The sequence below is a fragment of the Aspergillus ochraceoroseus genome (assembly GCF_002846915.1).
Source record: "Aspergillus ochraceoroseus IBT 24754 chromosome Unknown P175scaffold_6, whole genome shotgun sequence".
Lineage (NCBI taxonomy): Eukaryota > Fungi > Ascomycota > Eurotiomycetes > Eurotiales > Aspergillaceae > Aspergillus > Aspergillus ochraceoroseus.
This window is the reverse complement of record NW_024468481.1, coordinates 2,062,872-2,079,703: the sequence shown is the minus strand read 5'-3', so window position 1 is coordinate 2,079,703 and position 16,832 is coordinate 2,062,872. Positions and strand designations below refer to the sequence as shown.

General features: G+C 49.4%; 7 protein-coding genes across 7 annotated transcripts; 1 reads left to right on the top strand and 6 right to left on the bottom strand.

Annotated features, from left to right (window-relative positions):
* Positions 1 to 793: 793 nt before the first annotated feature.
* Positions 794 to 2,488, bottom strand: P175DRAFT_0494804 (MFS transporter; the record flags this gene model as incomplete). Its single annotated transcript, XM_040896037.1, has 3 exons — positions 794 to 1,639; positions 1,699 to 2,155; positions 2,208 to 2,488. The coding sequence occupies 3 exons, from the start codon at positions 2,486 to 2,488 to the stop codon at positions 794 to 796; spliced, it is 1,584 nt and encodes a 527-aa protein (XP_040751088.1).
* A 635-nt stretch (positions 2,489 to 3,123) lies between these two features.
* On the bottom strand, positions 3,124 to 4,206 carry P175DRAFT_0483398 (uncharacterized protein; the record flags this gene model as incomplete). The annotated part of the gene is made up of 2 exons (XM_040895532.1): positions 3,124 to 3,767; positions 3,857 to 4,206. 2 exons carry the CDS (start codon positions 4,204 to 4,206, stop codon positions 3,233 to 3,235), a joined length of 885 nt encoding a protein of 294 aa, XP_040751087.1. The 3' UTR covers positions 3,124 to 3,232.
* Positions 4,207 to 4,764: 558 nt separating this feature from the next.
* On the bottom strand, positions 4,765 to 5,217 carry P175DRAFT_0534149 (uncharacterized protein; the record flags this gene model as incomplete). Its single annotated transcript, XM_040900111.1, has 3 exons — positions 4,765 to 4,835; positions 4,920 to 5,097; positions 5,194 to 5,217. 3 exons carry the CDS (start codon positions 5,215 to 5,217, stop codon positions 4,765 to 4,767), a joined length of 273 nt encoding a protein of 90 aa, XP_040751086.1.
* A 1,610-nt stretch (positions 5,218 to 6,827) lies between these two features.
* Positions 6,828 to 7,875, bottom strand: P175DRAFT_0441319 (uncharacterized protein; the record flags this gene model as incomplete). Its single annotated transcript, XM_040894069.1, has 2 exons — positions 6,828 to 7,609; positions 7,665 to 7,875. The coding sequence occupies 2 exons, from the start codon at positions 7,873 to 7,875 to the stop codon at positions 6,828 to 6,830; spliced, it is 993 nt and encodes a 330-aa protein (XP_040751085.1).
* Positions 7,876 to 8,468: 593 nt separating this feature from the next.
* P175DRAFT_0534146 (uncharacterized protein) lies at positions 8,469 to 8,871 on the bottom strand (the record flags this gene model as incomplete). Its single annotated transcript, XM_040900110.1, has 3 exons — positions 8,469 to 8,486; positions 8,540 to 8,658; positions 8,715 to 8,871. The coding sequence occupies 3 exons, from the start codon at positions 8,869 to 8,871 to the stop codon at positions 8,469 to 8,471; spliced, it is 294 nt and encodes a 97-aa protein (XP_040751084.1).
* A 2,030-nt stretch (positions 8,872 to 10,901) lies between these two features.
* Positions 10,902 to 14,265, bottom strand: P175DRAFT_0517901 (uncharacterized protein; the record flags this gene model as incomplete). The annotated part of the gene is made up of 6 exons (XM_040899016.1): positions 13,835 to 14,265; positions 13,635 to 13,769; positions 13,529 to 13,585; positions 13,402 to 13,479; positions 12,715 to 13,342; positions 10,902 to 12,663 (listed from the first exon to the last, which is right to left on the bottom strand). The coding sequence occupies exons 1-6, from the start codon at positions 14,142 to 14,144 to the stop codon at positions 10,902 to 10,904; spliced, it is 2,970 nt and encodes a 989-aa protein (XP_040751083.1). The 5' UTR covers positions 14,145 to 14,265.
* A 363-nt stretch (positions 14,266 to 14,628) lies between these two features.
* Positions 14,629 to 16,207, top strand: P175DRAFT_0494800 (uncharacterized protein; the record flags this gene model as incomplete). Its single annotated transcript, XM_040896036.1, has 3 exons — positions 14,629 to 15,154; positions 15,201 to 15,322; positions 15,371 to 16,207. The coding sequence occupies 3 exons, from the start codon at positions 14,629 to 14,631 to the stop codon at positions 16,205 to 16,207; spliced, it is 1,485 nt and encodes a 494-aa protein (XP_040751082.1).
* Between the last annotated feature and the right edge of the window lie 625 nt (positions 16,208 to 16,832).

Genomic DNA, 16,832 nt, shown 5'->3' with positions numbered 1-16,832 from the left:
CTATAATAGGTAGTGTGTACAATTCCTTCTCCTAAGGCCCGGTTCTCTTCCGTATCCTTTTCATTATTTTCCTTCCGAATTACCCCTTTCCCCACCTCGGGTCGCTATGTAGAGATTTGCCTCCACCGGCTAATACCAGCTTTATTGTAACTGGCTGCTGGCTGCTAATACATCCATGTATAAGACTCCTCCACACGCGGAGGACCGAAAGTAAACTGCGGGGGGGTTAGTCCAGGGCTCCCGATGCCCACCCTCGGGTCTAGTAGTGGAACATATTCGTAGTCGTCATTGACTGTTCGAGGATTAAAACCCTCTGATATGGAAAAAAAACCTCACTCCAAGGAAAAGTGGCTATAGTTGGTGGCTGTTCATTGATTAGTGTCACTATTTTATGATGACTAGATGTGTTAATACGCATATTATACGATAAATCTTCAGCTAGGAAGTGAACTACACGGGGCTAGGAAACATTGCAGACACCATTGCTTGAAATTGGGCTGGAGCTTAGGCTTGTATGTGATAGGTAGTGAAGTAGGGTTGGAAGTAATTTCCCCAGCTCAGAAATCGAGGCCAGTGAAGACTAGAGGAGGATAAGCTGCTGCCCTCTAACTATATCCTTGATTGAGTGGCACTTGACTTATTGATAAGACATTCTATTTCCCATACTCGAGCAATACTAAGGACAAAAATACCCAGGAAACATCCCCAAACCCATATCCAACGTAACGAAAATACCCCTTCTTGTGAAAGGGATTGATGAAAATGCTAATGCACTTTTCTCTATTCTATTATTTCAAGTGCTGTTCTTCTCAGCAGGCTTCATCCTAGAATGTGTCCGTATCCGCTCCCCGAATATCCTGAACAACACTGGTATAGGGCTAAGACCCAATGCAATAAACGCAAGGAGGCTGTTCCCCCACCCGAGGCCCAAACGGTCATATATTTGAAGCCCACATAGGGGAAGAAGGGAGCCCATCAAGCTCCGTAGGACGGTATTTGCGGCCAGAGCGCTTGCAGCATGAACAGTGAACGCGTCGACAAGATAAGTCTGGACAGACATCATGATAATGATCATGCCCGTTCCGATAATCGCAGTTCCAACCTCAAGAACCATCCAGTGTGCGTGCTTTTCTGCGCCCCAGCCGTAAATGAATAATCCAGCGGGTAGGCAGAGACATGCCGGGACTGTCAGAAGTAACGGCAGCCTGTGCTCTGGTTTTAGCGATACCCCTTTGGCTTTTTGTCTCTTAAGCAACCGATCACTAACTATCCCCGAGACAGCAAGGCCTGTGATCATACCGACGCCGCTACCGAGAAACGTCAACCCGGCGGCCGCGGACGAAAACCCATACACATCCTCGAAAACAAAGGTGAATGTCGTGAAGAGGATGTAGAGAAGGCCGTACATCACCGCAAGATAGATCGACATACAGGTGACAATCGGGGAAAACAGAAGCATCTGAGTAGGTCGAAGGACACTGCTAAGAAAGAGGTCTCTTGGTGCTAGGTCACTGGCGAGTTTCGAGCGGTAATTGTTATTCCCAGTTTCTTTCCGTAAACGAGCTGCCTTTCGCTCCAAAATAACAGGCGCATATGTCTCGCGCAAAGTGAAAAAGGCAAAAATCAAGGTTGCTCCGGCCTGCAGTACGAATCAGTATGTGTCCGGTAAAAAGTGGCCATGCAACCCTGTATACCTACCACAATGGCAATGACCCAAAACGCCCATCTCCACCCTTTCGCCTCAATCAAGAATCCTCCGGTCACAGGTCCGATAATTGGTCCAAAAAGCGGCCCTAATGACCAGATGGCAATCGCGCCTCCCCGTCTCTCTTGCGGCATCAGATCCGCAACAGTCCCCCCACCACAAGTCAGTGCAGTGACGCCAACAAACCCGGCGAGAAATCGGAAGGCGATCAACATCCCCATGGTCTTGGACTCGGCGCAGGCGATTGTGAAGACCAAAAATAGGACATTGGACACGTTGTAGATAATTACACGGCCTAGCACCTCACTCAGTGGAGCGACTACCAGCGGTCCAAATGCGAAGCCAAGTACAAAAACCGACACGACGAATCCAGAGAGTACGCTGGAGCTTGTGCCGAATTCTTCCATTACGTCCGGAACTCCAGGCGCAAACATAGATGATGCTAGAGGCCTATGGGGTGTTAGCTGCACATTGCCTATCGCCCATTAGGGGTGACACTCACGTTAGGAAGCTGATAAACGAGACCACAGCGATGATACCCCATTTTCGCGGTTCCGACCAGTTCATCGGGTTGGTTGGGTCCTCTTCCTCGGGAGAAGTCCACCAAACCACAAACCGATCAGGATCCTCCCCTTGTGAGCTGCCATCGTCGGCTCGGTACGTTGGTGTATCTGGTCTGTTGGATGGGAGGTGTTCGACATTTGGGAGACCGGCATCATCGACGTGTCCTAGTAGTTTCTCGGGGTCGCGAGATATGTTCGACGGTGATTGAGTATCTGACATTGCGACAGCTCCTAGAAGTTGCAAATCTAGTGTTTTTCCCTCTGCGCTGGCAATTATTGACGGTCTATGTCTGGCACGATGAAAATCGCTCTGTAGTCAATGGAATAACCGTGAGCTGTAGCTGTCATGCCGGCCTTAATATACCAGCTCAGGCCGTCCATCAACGCCGGATGCAAGCAACCTATATAGGGCCATTGTGCATGAATCCACCAGGCATAACGCTTGCTATGCAAAAAGAAGAAAACTAGAAGATTATGTGGGCTGGGGAGATCATTTCAACACACTCGCATTCGGGTTCGGTTTCGGACTCGGACTCGTTTGCACTGCCTGCAGAGGCTGAGGGTTTGAATCTCCGCGTCCGGGTTAGCAAAACCCACTCGAAGTTTCAAGATTGGGGGTTTCCCTCAGTCGGTAGACATTGGTTGAACAATACTGCTCGTCTGTGATTCTTGGAGGCGGTTCCGGTGCGGAGATAACCTAAGTCTATCAACGAGTTTCGAACGTAGCAATGGGACATGCTTAGAGAATCAACTAGGGCACCAAAACTACAAGAACGGGAAATAAGAGATACAGAATCACAGTTGGAGAAGAACTATCTTGAGTAAAGATGGTATAGATATTGGTCACGGGAGTTACCCGGAAGCATTTGCAGAGGTAGAGCTAACTGATAAAAACTATTCAAAAGGAACGAAAAAGGATACACAGTGGGAGTATCCACGAAAACAGGGGCTAACAAGGACTATCCTAAGCGAAGAAAGCATACATCTTGATCTCGATACTCTCTCGGGGAGGAGCATCCAAAAATTCAGGATCGACGAAAGCACTATGAGCCACGGTAAACCCTCCTTGATCAGCGGTCAAACTATCGAACTGGGTAAAAATAAGAGGCTCGGTGGGTGCCTGGCGCCTGAGGTAGAGCCACTTGTGGTCCTTGCTATGCGAGATCTTCCCGAGCTCATTCCAACCATGCGGGAAGATAAACCGGTGCGCGTTCCATTCCTCGGATGGCTTAACGGACGTCCAGTCACAGACCGCGAGAGGGTCCTTGGTGACGGTTCTAAGGGGACGCCACACATTGATCACCATGACACGACCCTGCAAGATCTGCTCCAACTCAGCGGGGTCTTTGATGGTTGCGCGAAGGTTTTCCATAGCCCCCGCAACAGTAAAGTCCGAGTGCACGCTATGAGCTGGGGCTCGGTTATCCGCTCGCTTCGCGGCATCAGACGCGAAGCATCGAATCCGGGTGGTAAAGACCAGAGTCTTTGTGGCACCGGTGCTGTGACCATGTCATTGTCAGTCCCCTGGTTGGGTTGCCTTCTAACCTACAGAGCAGTACAAGTGAAGACGAAAGAAGAAAAAACATACATCTGACGAACTAACTCCTCGGTCTTGGGGACTAGGACTTCCTTGACTCTCTCTTCGTTGGACCATTCGTCAAATCCCTCAATCTCGTGGTGCACATATTGAAACCCATTTTTGTCTAGAGTGTAGTTGGACTCCTCTCCGCGAATATCATGGATGATAGTTGGATGCGTCTGGTCAAACTTCGAGAGCTGCGCAAATCGCTGCTCCCCATCAGGCTGGCGGAAGTCAATCTCCAATTTCTGCCCTTCCAGCACTTCGGAATAAACCAAGTTCGCTTCCACATCCTTTCCACGATTTTCCGAGGAAGGAATGGCGAACCCAGGGGCATTGGTAGCGGTTGTAGTGAGCATTGTGTCTGGTAACTATTGCTGTGAGGCGACTTTGGTACAGGATTTCGTTTAGCGGCAGGATTAGTTAATTGATTTTCCTGGAGAGTGTGTTCGACTTAAGTACTATCCTATGTCCATCTAGGCTACCAAGTAACTATCCCCATGTATTATGCGCCGCCATGGTCGTATTCGGATTCGGGTTCCTCCTCGATAGATCATCGCGGGCTGTGATGATCTTCGCTATAGTATAGGATAATATGGGGTTGGGCAAAGCCCAGTGGCATACGTAGATTGTCCAGACTATCTTAATATACATAGCAAAAGAGAGGATTTCCTGTTTATCCACAAAGCGACATAGACCCAAAAACGTCCAATCTACTCTGTAAACTTCAACCACCTAGCCCGAATGTTTCTTCACCACAGCTCAACCCGCAAAGCCCCCCAATGATAGCCTAATGGAGCGATCAGGGAGTAATCTTCCGGTCCCATACTTTGAGGTCACAGTCGGGGCCAGCTTCACCCCTTTGCACCCCGGGAAAAGCCCAACAGTTACCAAACGAACCTCCATATATGCCAGGGTTAGCTCCAGTCCCAAAGGGTGAAAATGCTATCTGAGTTTGGTTGACTCGCTAGTTTCGCCTTGAAACCATCTGGATAAGTCAAAGGGTTCATCTTGGTGGATAGTATAGCTCTGGGTACTAACAGTGATACCCTGTGCCTGTGGGATGAAGTACCCTGAAAATGTTGCCCTCCTTCGGGGATTTCCCGAGGCAAGGAACCAGGTGCAGCTCCGTGCAATCCGAATGTTTCCTTGATCATAGCGTTGGGAATCGGTAGCTCTCCCAATGCTTTTTCGTTATAGTGTGCATTCGGGGTTTTCACCTCTTCGGCCAAGTCCTCGCGTAACTTTGGCTATGAGACAACCGCCCATCCCGTGTCACAGCTGTTGTATCTGGCTGTGCAGTTCAAGTTTTGAGAATGCCCTAGCAAATACCTTTCACTTCCGACTGCATGTTCCGTTGGTTCCCGCATGGTGAAGACACCCTGTCGTCCGGCAATCGAAAAATGTCTCACACGATTTTGTTTTCAGAACAGGGAGCCCTGCCCTGCACGAATGATTTCTCCGAGTTTGCGACAGAGGAAGTAGATATCTCACGCGGGGAGATACGACCAATGTGACCAGACTTCTGATGGATGTTATGGATACGGAGTACAGTGGAGACGACTTCTTTCCGATCACGATGAAAATCTGTCAGGTATTGCACGGAGGGTAGAATGACAGACTTCCGTAAAACCTGATGGTTGCCAGTGCTTCAACTTGGTAGTGTCTTTACATTTACCTAGAAGTAAGAGACCTTACTGGAAACCCTAAAGTGCGAACGCACTGGCTACATAGCTATCAATATGTGATGAGTATGTAATCTTTGAAGGGCCATTAGTATCGCTATATCGAGACAGCGGGTGGACCAGCTAGCCGATGATGAATCCCTTAAGAGCAGTCATCAGATGTGTTAATATTCCCGACCCATGAAATATAGAAGCTCTTCCCTGCGTTAGCACTCAATCTCTTCGGGGTTTCCATGCCCGTTTTGGGATATAACAGCTCATCGGGTTGATTCAATAGTATAATTGGCTAATCTTGATGCGTACGCCTCAGTAAAGCTCCTTTTTACCACATATCATATGATATATACCTTGCCCTCAGAGTTTCGCTGCCACATAAAACGGCAATTGGCTTGTATATAGATAATCCAAGTTACTTCGAGAGTTTAAACATATGGATCCCATCTCTCGCTGTCCTTTCTCTTCTCCTCACACCGTCCAATAATGCCATACGATATTTCCAAAGATGAATGGAGCAAAACGGGTGATTCTCCGTGCTCCAGGTCAGATGAATTGTCAAGATCCTAAAGAATTCATCAACTTATATCTTGCAAGATTTCCCGCATGAAATCGCCGACTATTACTTTATCTATTTTGTTTCTTATGGAATAGATATCATGGCATGGTGGCTGGTTATGCTGGTCTTTTTGTTACCATTAGGGCTTACTATGAAATCCGAAACCCTCGAGAATCCCTCATACAAAGCGACCAGCCCAGCTCCAGATAAATAGATTATAGTCTCTTCTACCAGTTGCCTCACCTTTTGTCACCAGGGTACTTGCTACCTAGGTGGCCTTCCAAAATCAAAATGGCGGTTGAGAGTAGCCAGCCTTGGGGCTATTGCTGGCGCTCCTCCCAGGCTTTTATCAGACACCACCACGGTCTTCCGGGGCAGAAGAAACTACAGGTCTGCTAGCATCGGTGCAGGAAGGGTATCTCTCCCTCCAACAGGATCCCAAAACTCCAACTACCAAGTATCGCCGTGGATCCTCTAGTAGGCTGGCGGCGAGATCGCACCGGATTACAGTATCCTACGACAATAGCCTGGGGTCTGCTCGTCCCCATACTCGGGCTGTTAGCGGTTCCTGGTGCAAGTTTCGATTGGGCTCGGCCGAAACATGGTGCAGCGGTTATTTTCATCATCTCTATCATCGGAATTTGTTTGGGCTTTTCATTCATGAGAGTAGCGTGACAAGGTCTAAAAGGTAATACCACAGACACGCATGATCGTATGTTCGCCGCATTGAGGCGTGTTTTATTTACTCAAGTTCATATCGTACGTCTTTGCCCGGCAACTCCGTGTATTCTCGTTCCGGCATCAACTCGTACCGGTCCGTCGCATCTGTTCCGGAAAGCTCAAGCGGCTTGTCATTTGGAATTATTGGTTCCGTGTCTGGTTTGCTGTGTCCGGAACTTTGCACCGGGTTCTTATTTCGTCTCCAAATGAACCACCCCAGAAGAAGGATCACAATTAATCCCCCTACCCCTCCCACAACCCCGCCGACAATGGCTCCCGTCGAAGAGCGGTGTCCCGAGACCTGATGTCCGGTGGGCGTCGGTGAAGTAGCGTCGGATGTAGTGCTTGTCGCTGTTGAAGTGCTACTCGTGTCGGTGGCTGTTACTGTAGCAGACACGTCCCTCAAGCTTCGCAATATGGCATCTCCAATCCAGGAAATTGAGATGGTCTCCGTATCGTAGTGCCCATCGATTTCCACGTAGGTCAACGACCCAGCCGTGTACATTGTCTCCCCGCTTGACCACTTTGTATCCGTGCAATCGTAATCGCGCACATTGAGAGCTGGCCATGTTCGGGTATGGCATATTTTCGCGTCGCTGTAGGTACACAGCATCACGAGGGGGTTGGTCGTTTGGGAGAGAAGCGCCGGTGTCGCCGAGATCTGGGAGTTGTCGAAACATGTGCTGTAGATAATGCATGGCGTGCTCGTTGATGTGGTCGGGCAGCAGCCGACCAGGCCGGGAAATTCGGAGTCTGAGGCATGGAAGACACAGGCGTTGGGATAGTTGCAGGCAAGTCGAGAGTCTAATCTCATCAGCTCGTTTTCCAACTCTAGTATCTGGTTTGGGGGAGGACTCACCTTGGGAACCGCCAAAGAATCCGCATACACTCGATTCAGCGGCCGATATGGTGCTGTCGCGACGGACGAGCTCAGCATTTCCCGGGGAGAGAGGTACAGCCGTGGGTTCGGGAAAATCAAGCGATTCCACAATCTTGTTGCTACGTCCAGTGGCTTCCGGCGAAGGGAAGGCAATGGCATTCACTGCCACCGGAAGGAGAAGAAGCCACATCAGAGTCATGTTCTTCGCCTGGAGATACACCAGGAACAGGGTTTTGAGACATCTCCAACGAGATCTGGAGGAGGCTCAAATACTATTATTAAATATCCCCAGCGAAGGAAATCGAAAAGCGTTCTCTTGTGCCCCCCCTGTGCAAAGCCCGCCGATGCGCCTAGTACATTAGCGTGTCTCATTGCCGGAAATCTTAGATACTCTGGGAGAATCTTAGCGAACGCCCTCACTTTTGTCCCTTGGCTCGCAGGTTTGGTCTTCCAATCATAGAGTGTTGCGATTCAGAGACACGGCGTTGGTTCGCGGAGTCCTCTCGTCGGTTCATTTGCTACTGCGTGCTAGTAATCTCGCACCCGGAGATCTTGCCGGACAATGCTCGTTTCAGGGCTGGTTTTCCTATCCCGAGACGTTCCTGAATCTGCCTTGATCGGGACATCGTAGAGTGGATCCATCTTTACCGTCGAGATCCCTCGTTAGCCCGCGGCATATTCCAATCATCACATACAGTCCTTCAAAAGGATCAGAGAAGTACTCCATACGTTCATTACATTCATCAAAACTAGGCAAAAGGAGAAGAAAAACAAAAACCAACTTCAATCATCAGAGCCGTACTGGAGAAGTCAAGTAATCAACAAGACAGACCAAATGCCGTTGATGCACCAACAGCCCAGTACCGTTCTGCTTCGGTAGTATTGACAATTCCTTGGAGATTCATTCCGAAATACGAGGGACAGAAGGACAGAGGCAGGTCGGATTCTCGCCAGCGATTATTAGTTGAAGTGCCTAGAAAAGGGGGGGGGGGGACCTTCCACTCCAATCTAAAGATAGACTACTCGGACCGATACGAGCCCTCTGAGTCTGCATGAACAAATGGCATCCTAGTGGCGGTCGTTGCCTGCCGTCAGGCCCAGCCTCTGTAATATGTTGTCGTCCTTTGGCCTGGATTTTGGTTGATTTGACCGAATATTTTCTCCCAAGTGCATCCTGGATCTTCATGCGTGGATTTCATAACCTCGTAATGTGGTGGTGGCTGAGCCCTAGACCCCCGTTTTTATTGTCAACATGAGCGTCGTTCAAGGGAGGTTCAGCTCCCGGGTTGGTGAAACATAGACAAGGGAACTTAAAGCAGTACTAGTTTAATGTTTCTATGAAATGATACCGATGGCGAGATTAGCCCTAAGTAAGTGCGTCATTCTATCATCTCCCATCTTCCAAAATAATAAAGATCCAGTCAGTCATACGGCTTCATTATCTCTTCAACTTCAACTGGTCGTATGGAACGCGGAGATTCAATCCGTTAATCATCACCCGGTTGTGACGGATCAGGTTGAGACCGTAGGAGAAACTTGCATTCGTCCAGCCAAACCTAGAATCATCAGCATAGGTTTAGCCATCTTAGCTCGATCAAGCATAAACTTACCCTTCGAGATTCGCGCCCTTAAAGGCCAGTCCCTGGTTCCCATACTCGGAGTCTGCCCGAGCGGGATTGTCCAACTGTGTCACGTCGTACTTTTCGGTGATGGCGGAGTTGAGGTCCATGGCAACCTGGGTTATAATCTGCAACCAGCGGTACACCAGGCGCTCCATTTCTTCAGTGTATCCGTAGCGTTGCAGTCCGCGCCACGCCAGCATTTGATGAGGCGCCCATCCAAACGGATAGTCCCATTGTCTTTGGGGGCGAGATGCAGTGATCGGGCCACGAGAGGACGCTGTACAGCAGCTAAGACCGCCAACACATTCGAATCTCGCAAGACCCTTAGGCACAAGGGACGCGGCCTGAGCTGGGGTCGCGATCCCGCTCCAGAGAGCATACAGTGTCGTCACGTATTCATATGGGCTCTGCTGTTGAGTTGCTGTTCCACTGGTATTTGCTCATGCGCTGCTGACGCTCCGATGCTCGCTGGTTCCAGTCTGCAGCTTTTTCAACATGACCATCTGGTATACCAGGTGAACACCAGGGCCCGGCCACGGTCAAGCTATTGTCGAGAATATGCTCCAGGGCGTATGCGATATCTGTTTCGTATTTATACAGCAAACAGTTGAGATCAACGGTGGCCAAGTAGGCCGCACCGGATTCAAATCGATGACTTGTGTAGACCAGTCAGCGTTGTTCTCAGCAGTCAGGTCTGAAATACACCCACGATGTATCATGTCCAGATTCTCGTACTGCCCGATCATGGCGGAAAAAGTCATCGAGTGTTGGGCTCTTTCACAATACCCTCATTATACTGCTGAATGAATTCCGGGACAGTAATACCGTGCTTCTCCCCATAGGGCAACAGAACCCAGTCAAAATGACCTTCCTCACCCTGGGGTGGTACACCCAGGGCAGGCGGACCATATCGCGACAGACCAGAAACCGGGTCGTATCTGGGCTCAGAAGTCCAGACCTGTCTATATTCTTTGATAGCTGCTAGGATGGCTGTTCGCAGAAAGTCCACGGCATCCCTTTCAGACTTGGTCGCCTTATACAGCCGTATGGCAAGATCACTGATCCGGCGGGATGTAGATACGAGGGCGTGGGGTCTCCTTCCAGTCCTTGGGATCTACCGCAGCAATATCAATCAAGGACGCGTCAAGTCTTCTTGTAAGACTTTTCCAACACTGTTCTCTGATTTTCCGATCCACTCTATCAACCGGATTCTCAGTTATAGCACTCCAAGAAACAAACTCAAGCCCCCGTTTCTCCCGTATCAAGTACAGTGTCTCCAACAGATTGGCGAGCTGATAAGTACCACGCAACTGTCGGGTTCTCACGGAATCGGAATTGGTCGTTCCAAGGGCCATAGCCTAGACAATATGAACTCGTAAGTATGCCAGCACTGGCCAATTATTCGGCGGGTCGAACCTTTGGGCCCTTGTCCTGAGTGGTAATCTGGCTATCATTATTGGTATCCTCCTGCGCGAGAAGCCTTTCAAGAGTTTGCTTAACATTGATTTTAAAGGTAAATGGGAGTATGTTCTCCTCATCTATGCGGGAATTAATAAGATTTCAAACTTAGCACCGGCTCCTACTCTTACCATGATCAGCAACCACCGCCACTACCACCACCTCCTCCGCTGCCTCCTCCGCTGCCCCCTCCACCACAAGCGGAACTGCTTCCTCCACCGCCGCCGCCCCCGCAAGCCGTGCTACTGCTCCCACAGTTGCAGCCCACATAGCTGCTATGGCCTCCTCCACCCCCTCCCCGTCCACCAGAGTACGGTGCAAGCGCTGCATACTGACTTCTAGACCCACAACCAGAGCCACAGTTATGCACCGAGCCCTTGGACGCATCATCATCGCCAGCGCTGTTATCCACATTATGGAACTGCCCATCCGCACACTGGTAATCTGAGTTAAAGTTCGGGTCCAGTGTTGCAAAATAATACGGATAATAATTGTCTGCTGATCTTGTGGTAGCATGGTCCTCTTCACGTCTTCCCCGGAACCTGGAGTAGACCAAAGACTTCGATTTCTCTGTCGTAGTCGTGAACTTGGGGTTTAAAGAAATCTGTCGTGGTACGCCCGTGAGCTGCATACGTGCGTTCCGGAAGGTTTCATAGTACTCCCTCTGCTCCTGCCTTTCCATCATTGCCCACTGGGCGATGAAGAAGTAATCGGACGTTCCGGCCTCGAAGTAATGACTGAACGGTTGAGCGCGATGGATGCCACCGAGTTTGGCGCGGGTGAGGGATGGGTCGATGCGTCGCAAGCCCTTGTGACTGTGGTGGAGCCAGGCGGTTGTCTTGCAAAAGCGCGGGGATTGGGCCATTGCTGTTGCGACGCGGTTGAGGACAGAAGAAGCCGTCAGAATGTGGTAGCGGGATTTAACCCACTCCACTTGCGTATTATTACCACTTCCGTCTTGAAACAATGGCTTGGGGTAAAGATGTTCATCCCTTTGAAGATGGAGCGCAATCATGGACCAGGCGTCAAATGGAAACGCCCAGACATGTTTGGCGATACTACATTCGCCACACTGTATAGGGCAGCGCTTATAGGCTTCTGAACAGTCCCATGGGAAGACCTTCTGATACTCGTATAATGGGCCATCCCTAAAGGCGCCCCAGTCATACCAGTATTCCTGCAGGACGTCAATGATATCTGAATCTTTGTGTCGACCGAAATAGAATCGGTGGAGGTATTCTTCTGTATGACTGTGAGGGACATCGAATTTACTCATCACGCGATGCTTTGGATATTCCTGGATTGTCGCACAAAGGAAGCTCATGAGGTATAATGGGGATGCCACCCCAGGGATGGCATGTGACGGCCCATTGACCAGGGGCTCAAAGATGGCTGGATCAAGGAGAGAGGAGCAGAAGCTCAAGCAATTATTGCGGATTGGATTCCAGGTGACCGGCATGTCAGGGTCGAGAAGCTGCTGTGTGATGCTATTGAGGTAGACTTTGACACGAGTTGCCAGAAGGCCCTTGAGCCTATTGAAAATTGGGTCCAACACCTCGGCGAGCTTCTTCTGTTGCATTGCTACTGTGAATTTAGGGTCATCAGACACTTCCCCGCTGGCAACAACGAGGAGTTTGATGATTTCGAGTTCCAGTTTCCCTTCCAGCGACTTCTCAGACAGAATGCCAGAGAATGGTGCCCCAACAATCTGTTTCATCATGAACTTATGATGCCTGGGGGTCTCAATTGGGCGTTTATGCTCCCACAACACCCTTGCAGAGTCTGTACCAATACAAAGAGCGTGTCGGCGGGGCCGTATTGGGTCAGCAACTCTGCCTGGGAAGCGTTCATGATAGACGGGAGGGTCTCGTAGAGAGATAAGAGCCCCAGCATGGGTCCTGCCGCAGCGATTAAAATTTGGTAGCGGGAGGGAGAAGTGTAAAACTTACTTGGATACTCCGTTTTCTATCACAACGGTCCCAACACGTAATGCGGTATGCATATAGCCGAACGGATTCTTCTCGACACACTGACGGAAGAATAGCGGTACGTCCTCGTCTGCCATGCATCTGGCAACGGAAACATCTAGGCTGAGCTCGGATGAGACTTTTCTATCTCCCACGGATGTCGTTTCGGACTTTGACTGCCTTTTTAGTCGACTAAGCATGCGCGAGACAGATGACAGTGATTGCTTAGGTGGAGTCTTCCCTATTGTCGTAAGAACGGCATCGTACTTTGCTTGGGCAATGCGATGCTGAATTTGCGCAATATGGCATGAATGACCGGATTCAAGATTCCAATGACGTCTTTCGTTGATGACAACTCCAGACGAAGAAGGGACAGACTCTTTACAATTGCAAGATGTCACCTTCGCCAAGCTATCTGCTACTACAGCGTGTTTATATATTTTGCTGTAAGAGTTGTCTCCGTAGTGGTGGAGCCAATAGCATTGCTCGCAGATGCTGGAATGATCAGGATCATGCGAGCTAGCAAAGATGCTACTTGTGATGGGGTTTTTGCATTTTCTACACTTGAGTGACTGGAATTCCGGTTCTTTGGATGATGATCGCACCCGCACTATCAATGTTAGCCATACTGTCCTCGTGGTTAATGGATGAATTGAACCACAATCATACATTGCGGTATTCCTGGACGTTTTTCCGATTTATCCCACATTGATCGATGCTCAATAAGCATATCGATATCAAGAAACCCTTTTCTTTAATTTAGCTTAGTGCCACAAAGACCATACAGTAGACTAACCGGCTGTTTGCATTAACATCCACGCTAAATGGTGTGAACCGGATAGCTTTGGGATTGCTATTTAGTTGTAAGCGAATTTCTGCGGACATTCAAGGTCGTAGCTCACTGGTTAAATTCCGTCGGACTTCAGCTTTCACTTTGGCGCTACTGTGTTCAGCGATTGCGTCGAGGGCAACCACTCGAACTACATCGTCGCTATCCCGACCTGTCGTATTGCCTTCGAACTTTCCCATTTCCTCCCCTGGACAGAGTTAGCGTATGTCTATTCATGTGCTGATGCAATGCGCAGAGAAAGGAATGACAAACTATATCTAATTGCGAAAGCCCTAGCTTGCTGGTTGACCTGATCGAGGAAATTATCATAACCCTGGATGGTCTCATTCTTATCCTCTTCAAGTGCAACGCCTGCATACTCAGGTCGTTGCCAGATTCTCAATGTGCGAAGTATATTTTCGAGCTCCTGGCGCGCTCCTTCCCAGTACAATTTCTCCAGTTCCTGGGCTAAATGCTCTTTTCCAGGCCCGATAGCTGTCCATGGTGTATCGGGTCCATCAGTCAGGTTTGTGGGAGTAGAAATAGTCTTCAGCCTCTCGGGGAGCATCCGCCGTGTGGACATGGCCTTCGGCGAGAACAATTATTTTCTAGTCTCTATCCATCGCATCGAAGGTGTTGCGTAAAATGCGATGTGAACTTATATAGAACCATAAGCTAGGTAGCGACTTTCACCAAGAAAGAATCCGACGCAAGTAAGATGCGAATTTGATTACGCCCTTGCGGCTGTGCTGGGCGTGCGACTGGTTTTCATCATTCGGGGGCTTATCATTCGGTGCCCCGGAAAGTGGATAGCTTAATTAACCTCGTAAAGGTGGGTTTGGTGCTTAAAAGAAAGCCTAATCGTATCCTGATTAGTAGATGGGGCTTGCCCCGCGCCCAGGGGATTTTAGGTCCTGCTCAAGGCACCCTTGAATAATAGGGAGTGGAGGACCGCTAGGCACAAACGGACATCCAAAGTGAGTCAGTCTTCAGCCCAAGATATATTATCTCGAGAGGCAACTCCAATATCAGACCGCGGAGTGTATTCCAGTTTTCACCAACTAGCCATGGCACTCGTGTCACCCATAAACATCGCGGCCCTTCACCAAGCCGGTTCAAGTCAGACCCATGCATTACAGATGGGAAGCTCTAAGAGATACCCCGATGCATGGGAGAAGTCTGAAGAGCCCGTTATTCCCGGCCCTGGCTTATTCGAAAATCTTCCGCAAGGAAACCAAGGACCTGAAGCTCTCCCTACCCCCAGTGAATGCGCTGTACATTTAGAGATGCTTGAGGTTTTCCACGCCCTGCGCAATGAAGTCATCCAGTCACAAGACTTGGATCGATCCTTTAATATTAAACCAAAGAACAAAGTAGTGTACCGCCCAAAGCGGGAAGGCGCTCGATATGTGGCCGAGCCTCTTTCTCTAAAGGATGGTACTTTTGAGCGACGGAGGAAGGCGAAATGGACGTATTACTTGGAACTTGCGGTGACACGATTTCACATTTGGATTGCGCAGATTGATATGCATCTGGGAGAATCTAAATCGAGTTCAAAGCAACTTCCTCAGCTTTTCTTACTGCCACCTCTTGGTAAGCTATTGATGCCCCAGAAGGGTGAACGGATAGTGATTGACAGTCAAGCTAGATGTGCTGGTTGTGTGGCATGCCTTTCTGCTAAATTGCTCTGACTTCAAGGAATACTGCAACAAACGGAAGCTAGAGCATATCCAGGAGATTGCCTTCCCTTGGTCGGAAATAGTAAGTGTCCATTATCATGTGGTTTATGTGCGGGTGCTGACCTTGTAGCACGATGCCATCGACTCCCGCAATTGGAGATACACTCTCCCAGCGACACATGCACAATGGCTCCTCACCGTCGGCGGAATCCATCCCGACCTATTAGATGCTATTGTTAGAGCCGAGCTGAAGAGTAATGTCGCAAAACGTCTTCTCACCAAGTTCAGTACATCATTTTTCAACCGAAATAACACCAACACCCTAAATTTCAATCACGACAACGCTGGAGATAGGATGGCCGCTTTCGCTGGGATGGTCTCGACCGCTGCTGCTGACCAAAAAGAGAACAGACCTCTGGTCGAGAATGTGGAGCGTCAGTGTGTATTTGTTGACAAGATGCATGCCCATCGATGGATTCGCAGCCCTGCTGTGGAAGGTACGATGCGTCGGGCTGTCGATCGATACGACAAATTCCTGCATCTCTTCCATCTCTACCCTTATAGATTTCTCGTCCCAACACTAGACATTGATCTCGTCTGGCATACACATCAGTGCAGTGCTGATCATTACCGTCAATTTGTGACCACGCGGGCTGGTCGGTTCATTAACCACGAGGACAAGATCAGTCGGGGCACGCTGGACCATGGATTCACGAATACAGAGGATTTTTATCGATTGAGCTTCGGCGAACAGTACCAGGTTTGTCTGTGTTGGTCTTGTGAGGCAATTCTGTCTGCAGTCGAGGAACGAGAGGAGGAGGATATCCTGGATACGACCACCCCTGATGTTAGCGATCTAGCAAAGAGTGTGGATAAGAAAGTGCACTACTACCAGGAAGTTGAGGTTTGTAGGAGGATGGGACGACGGCTTCCAATTTGGACACAGGACGCAGGGACTGTGATGTAGCTGTCATGGATGTCCCTGTTGATTGAGGATTAAGTATGTATGAGTATAACAGTTTGGATATGCTAGCGCTCCATCATTCCTTCTTAGGTATTGTCATGGTATTCACGCAACTACTTTACGAATCCCATGGCCCTGAAGACACTCACGATTTTTACCCATCCATTTCAAATCTACGACTTGTGATCCCCGTTCTTACTCCTATTTACATACTCATTCGGTAACGATGGCCAGGGAATTACTGAGAGAGGCCTGAAGCAGCACATCAATCCAGATGACTAAACACTGACTAAGCAATGGACTTCGCACCGACAAAAACCGGAGATATTGCCGAAGCACACGTGCCGCGCGCACCACGTGGGCCGGTGTGTGGCTGCTTTTGGTTGGTGCATTTTTGCTGGCTGCTTTAAAACTCTGGGAAAGTGTGCTGTTAGGGTTCAGTTCCGGGGCCTCGTGGAGGAGCCAGTCGTTCTCATTGCCTCCTGTTTTCGTCGCCAGTTCTACGCGTGTTGGATGTGAGAGAGGACGGCCAGGATAGACCACTGTACTTCTTGCCGACTGAAATGAGACTTTGAGCAAGGAAATTGACACACCACGATCCAGTTGTATACTTAGGAAAGGATGTATA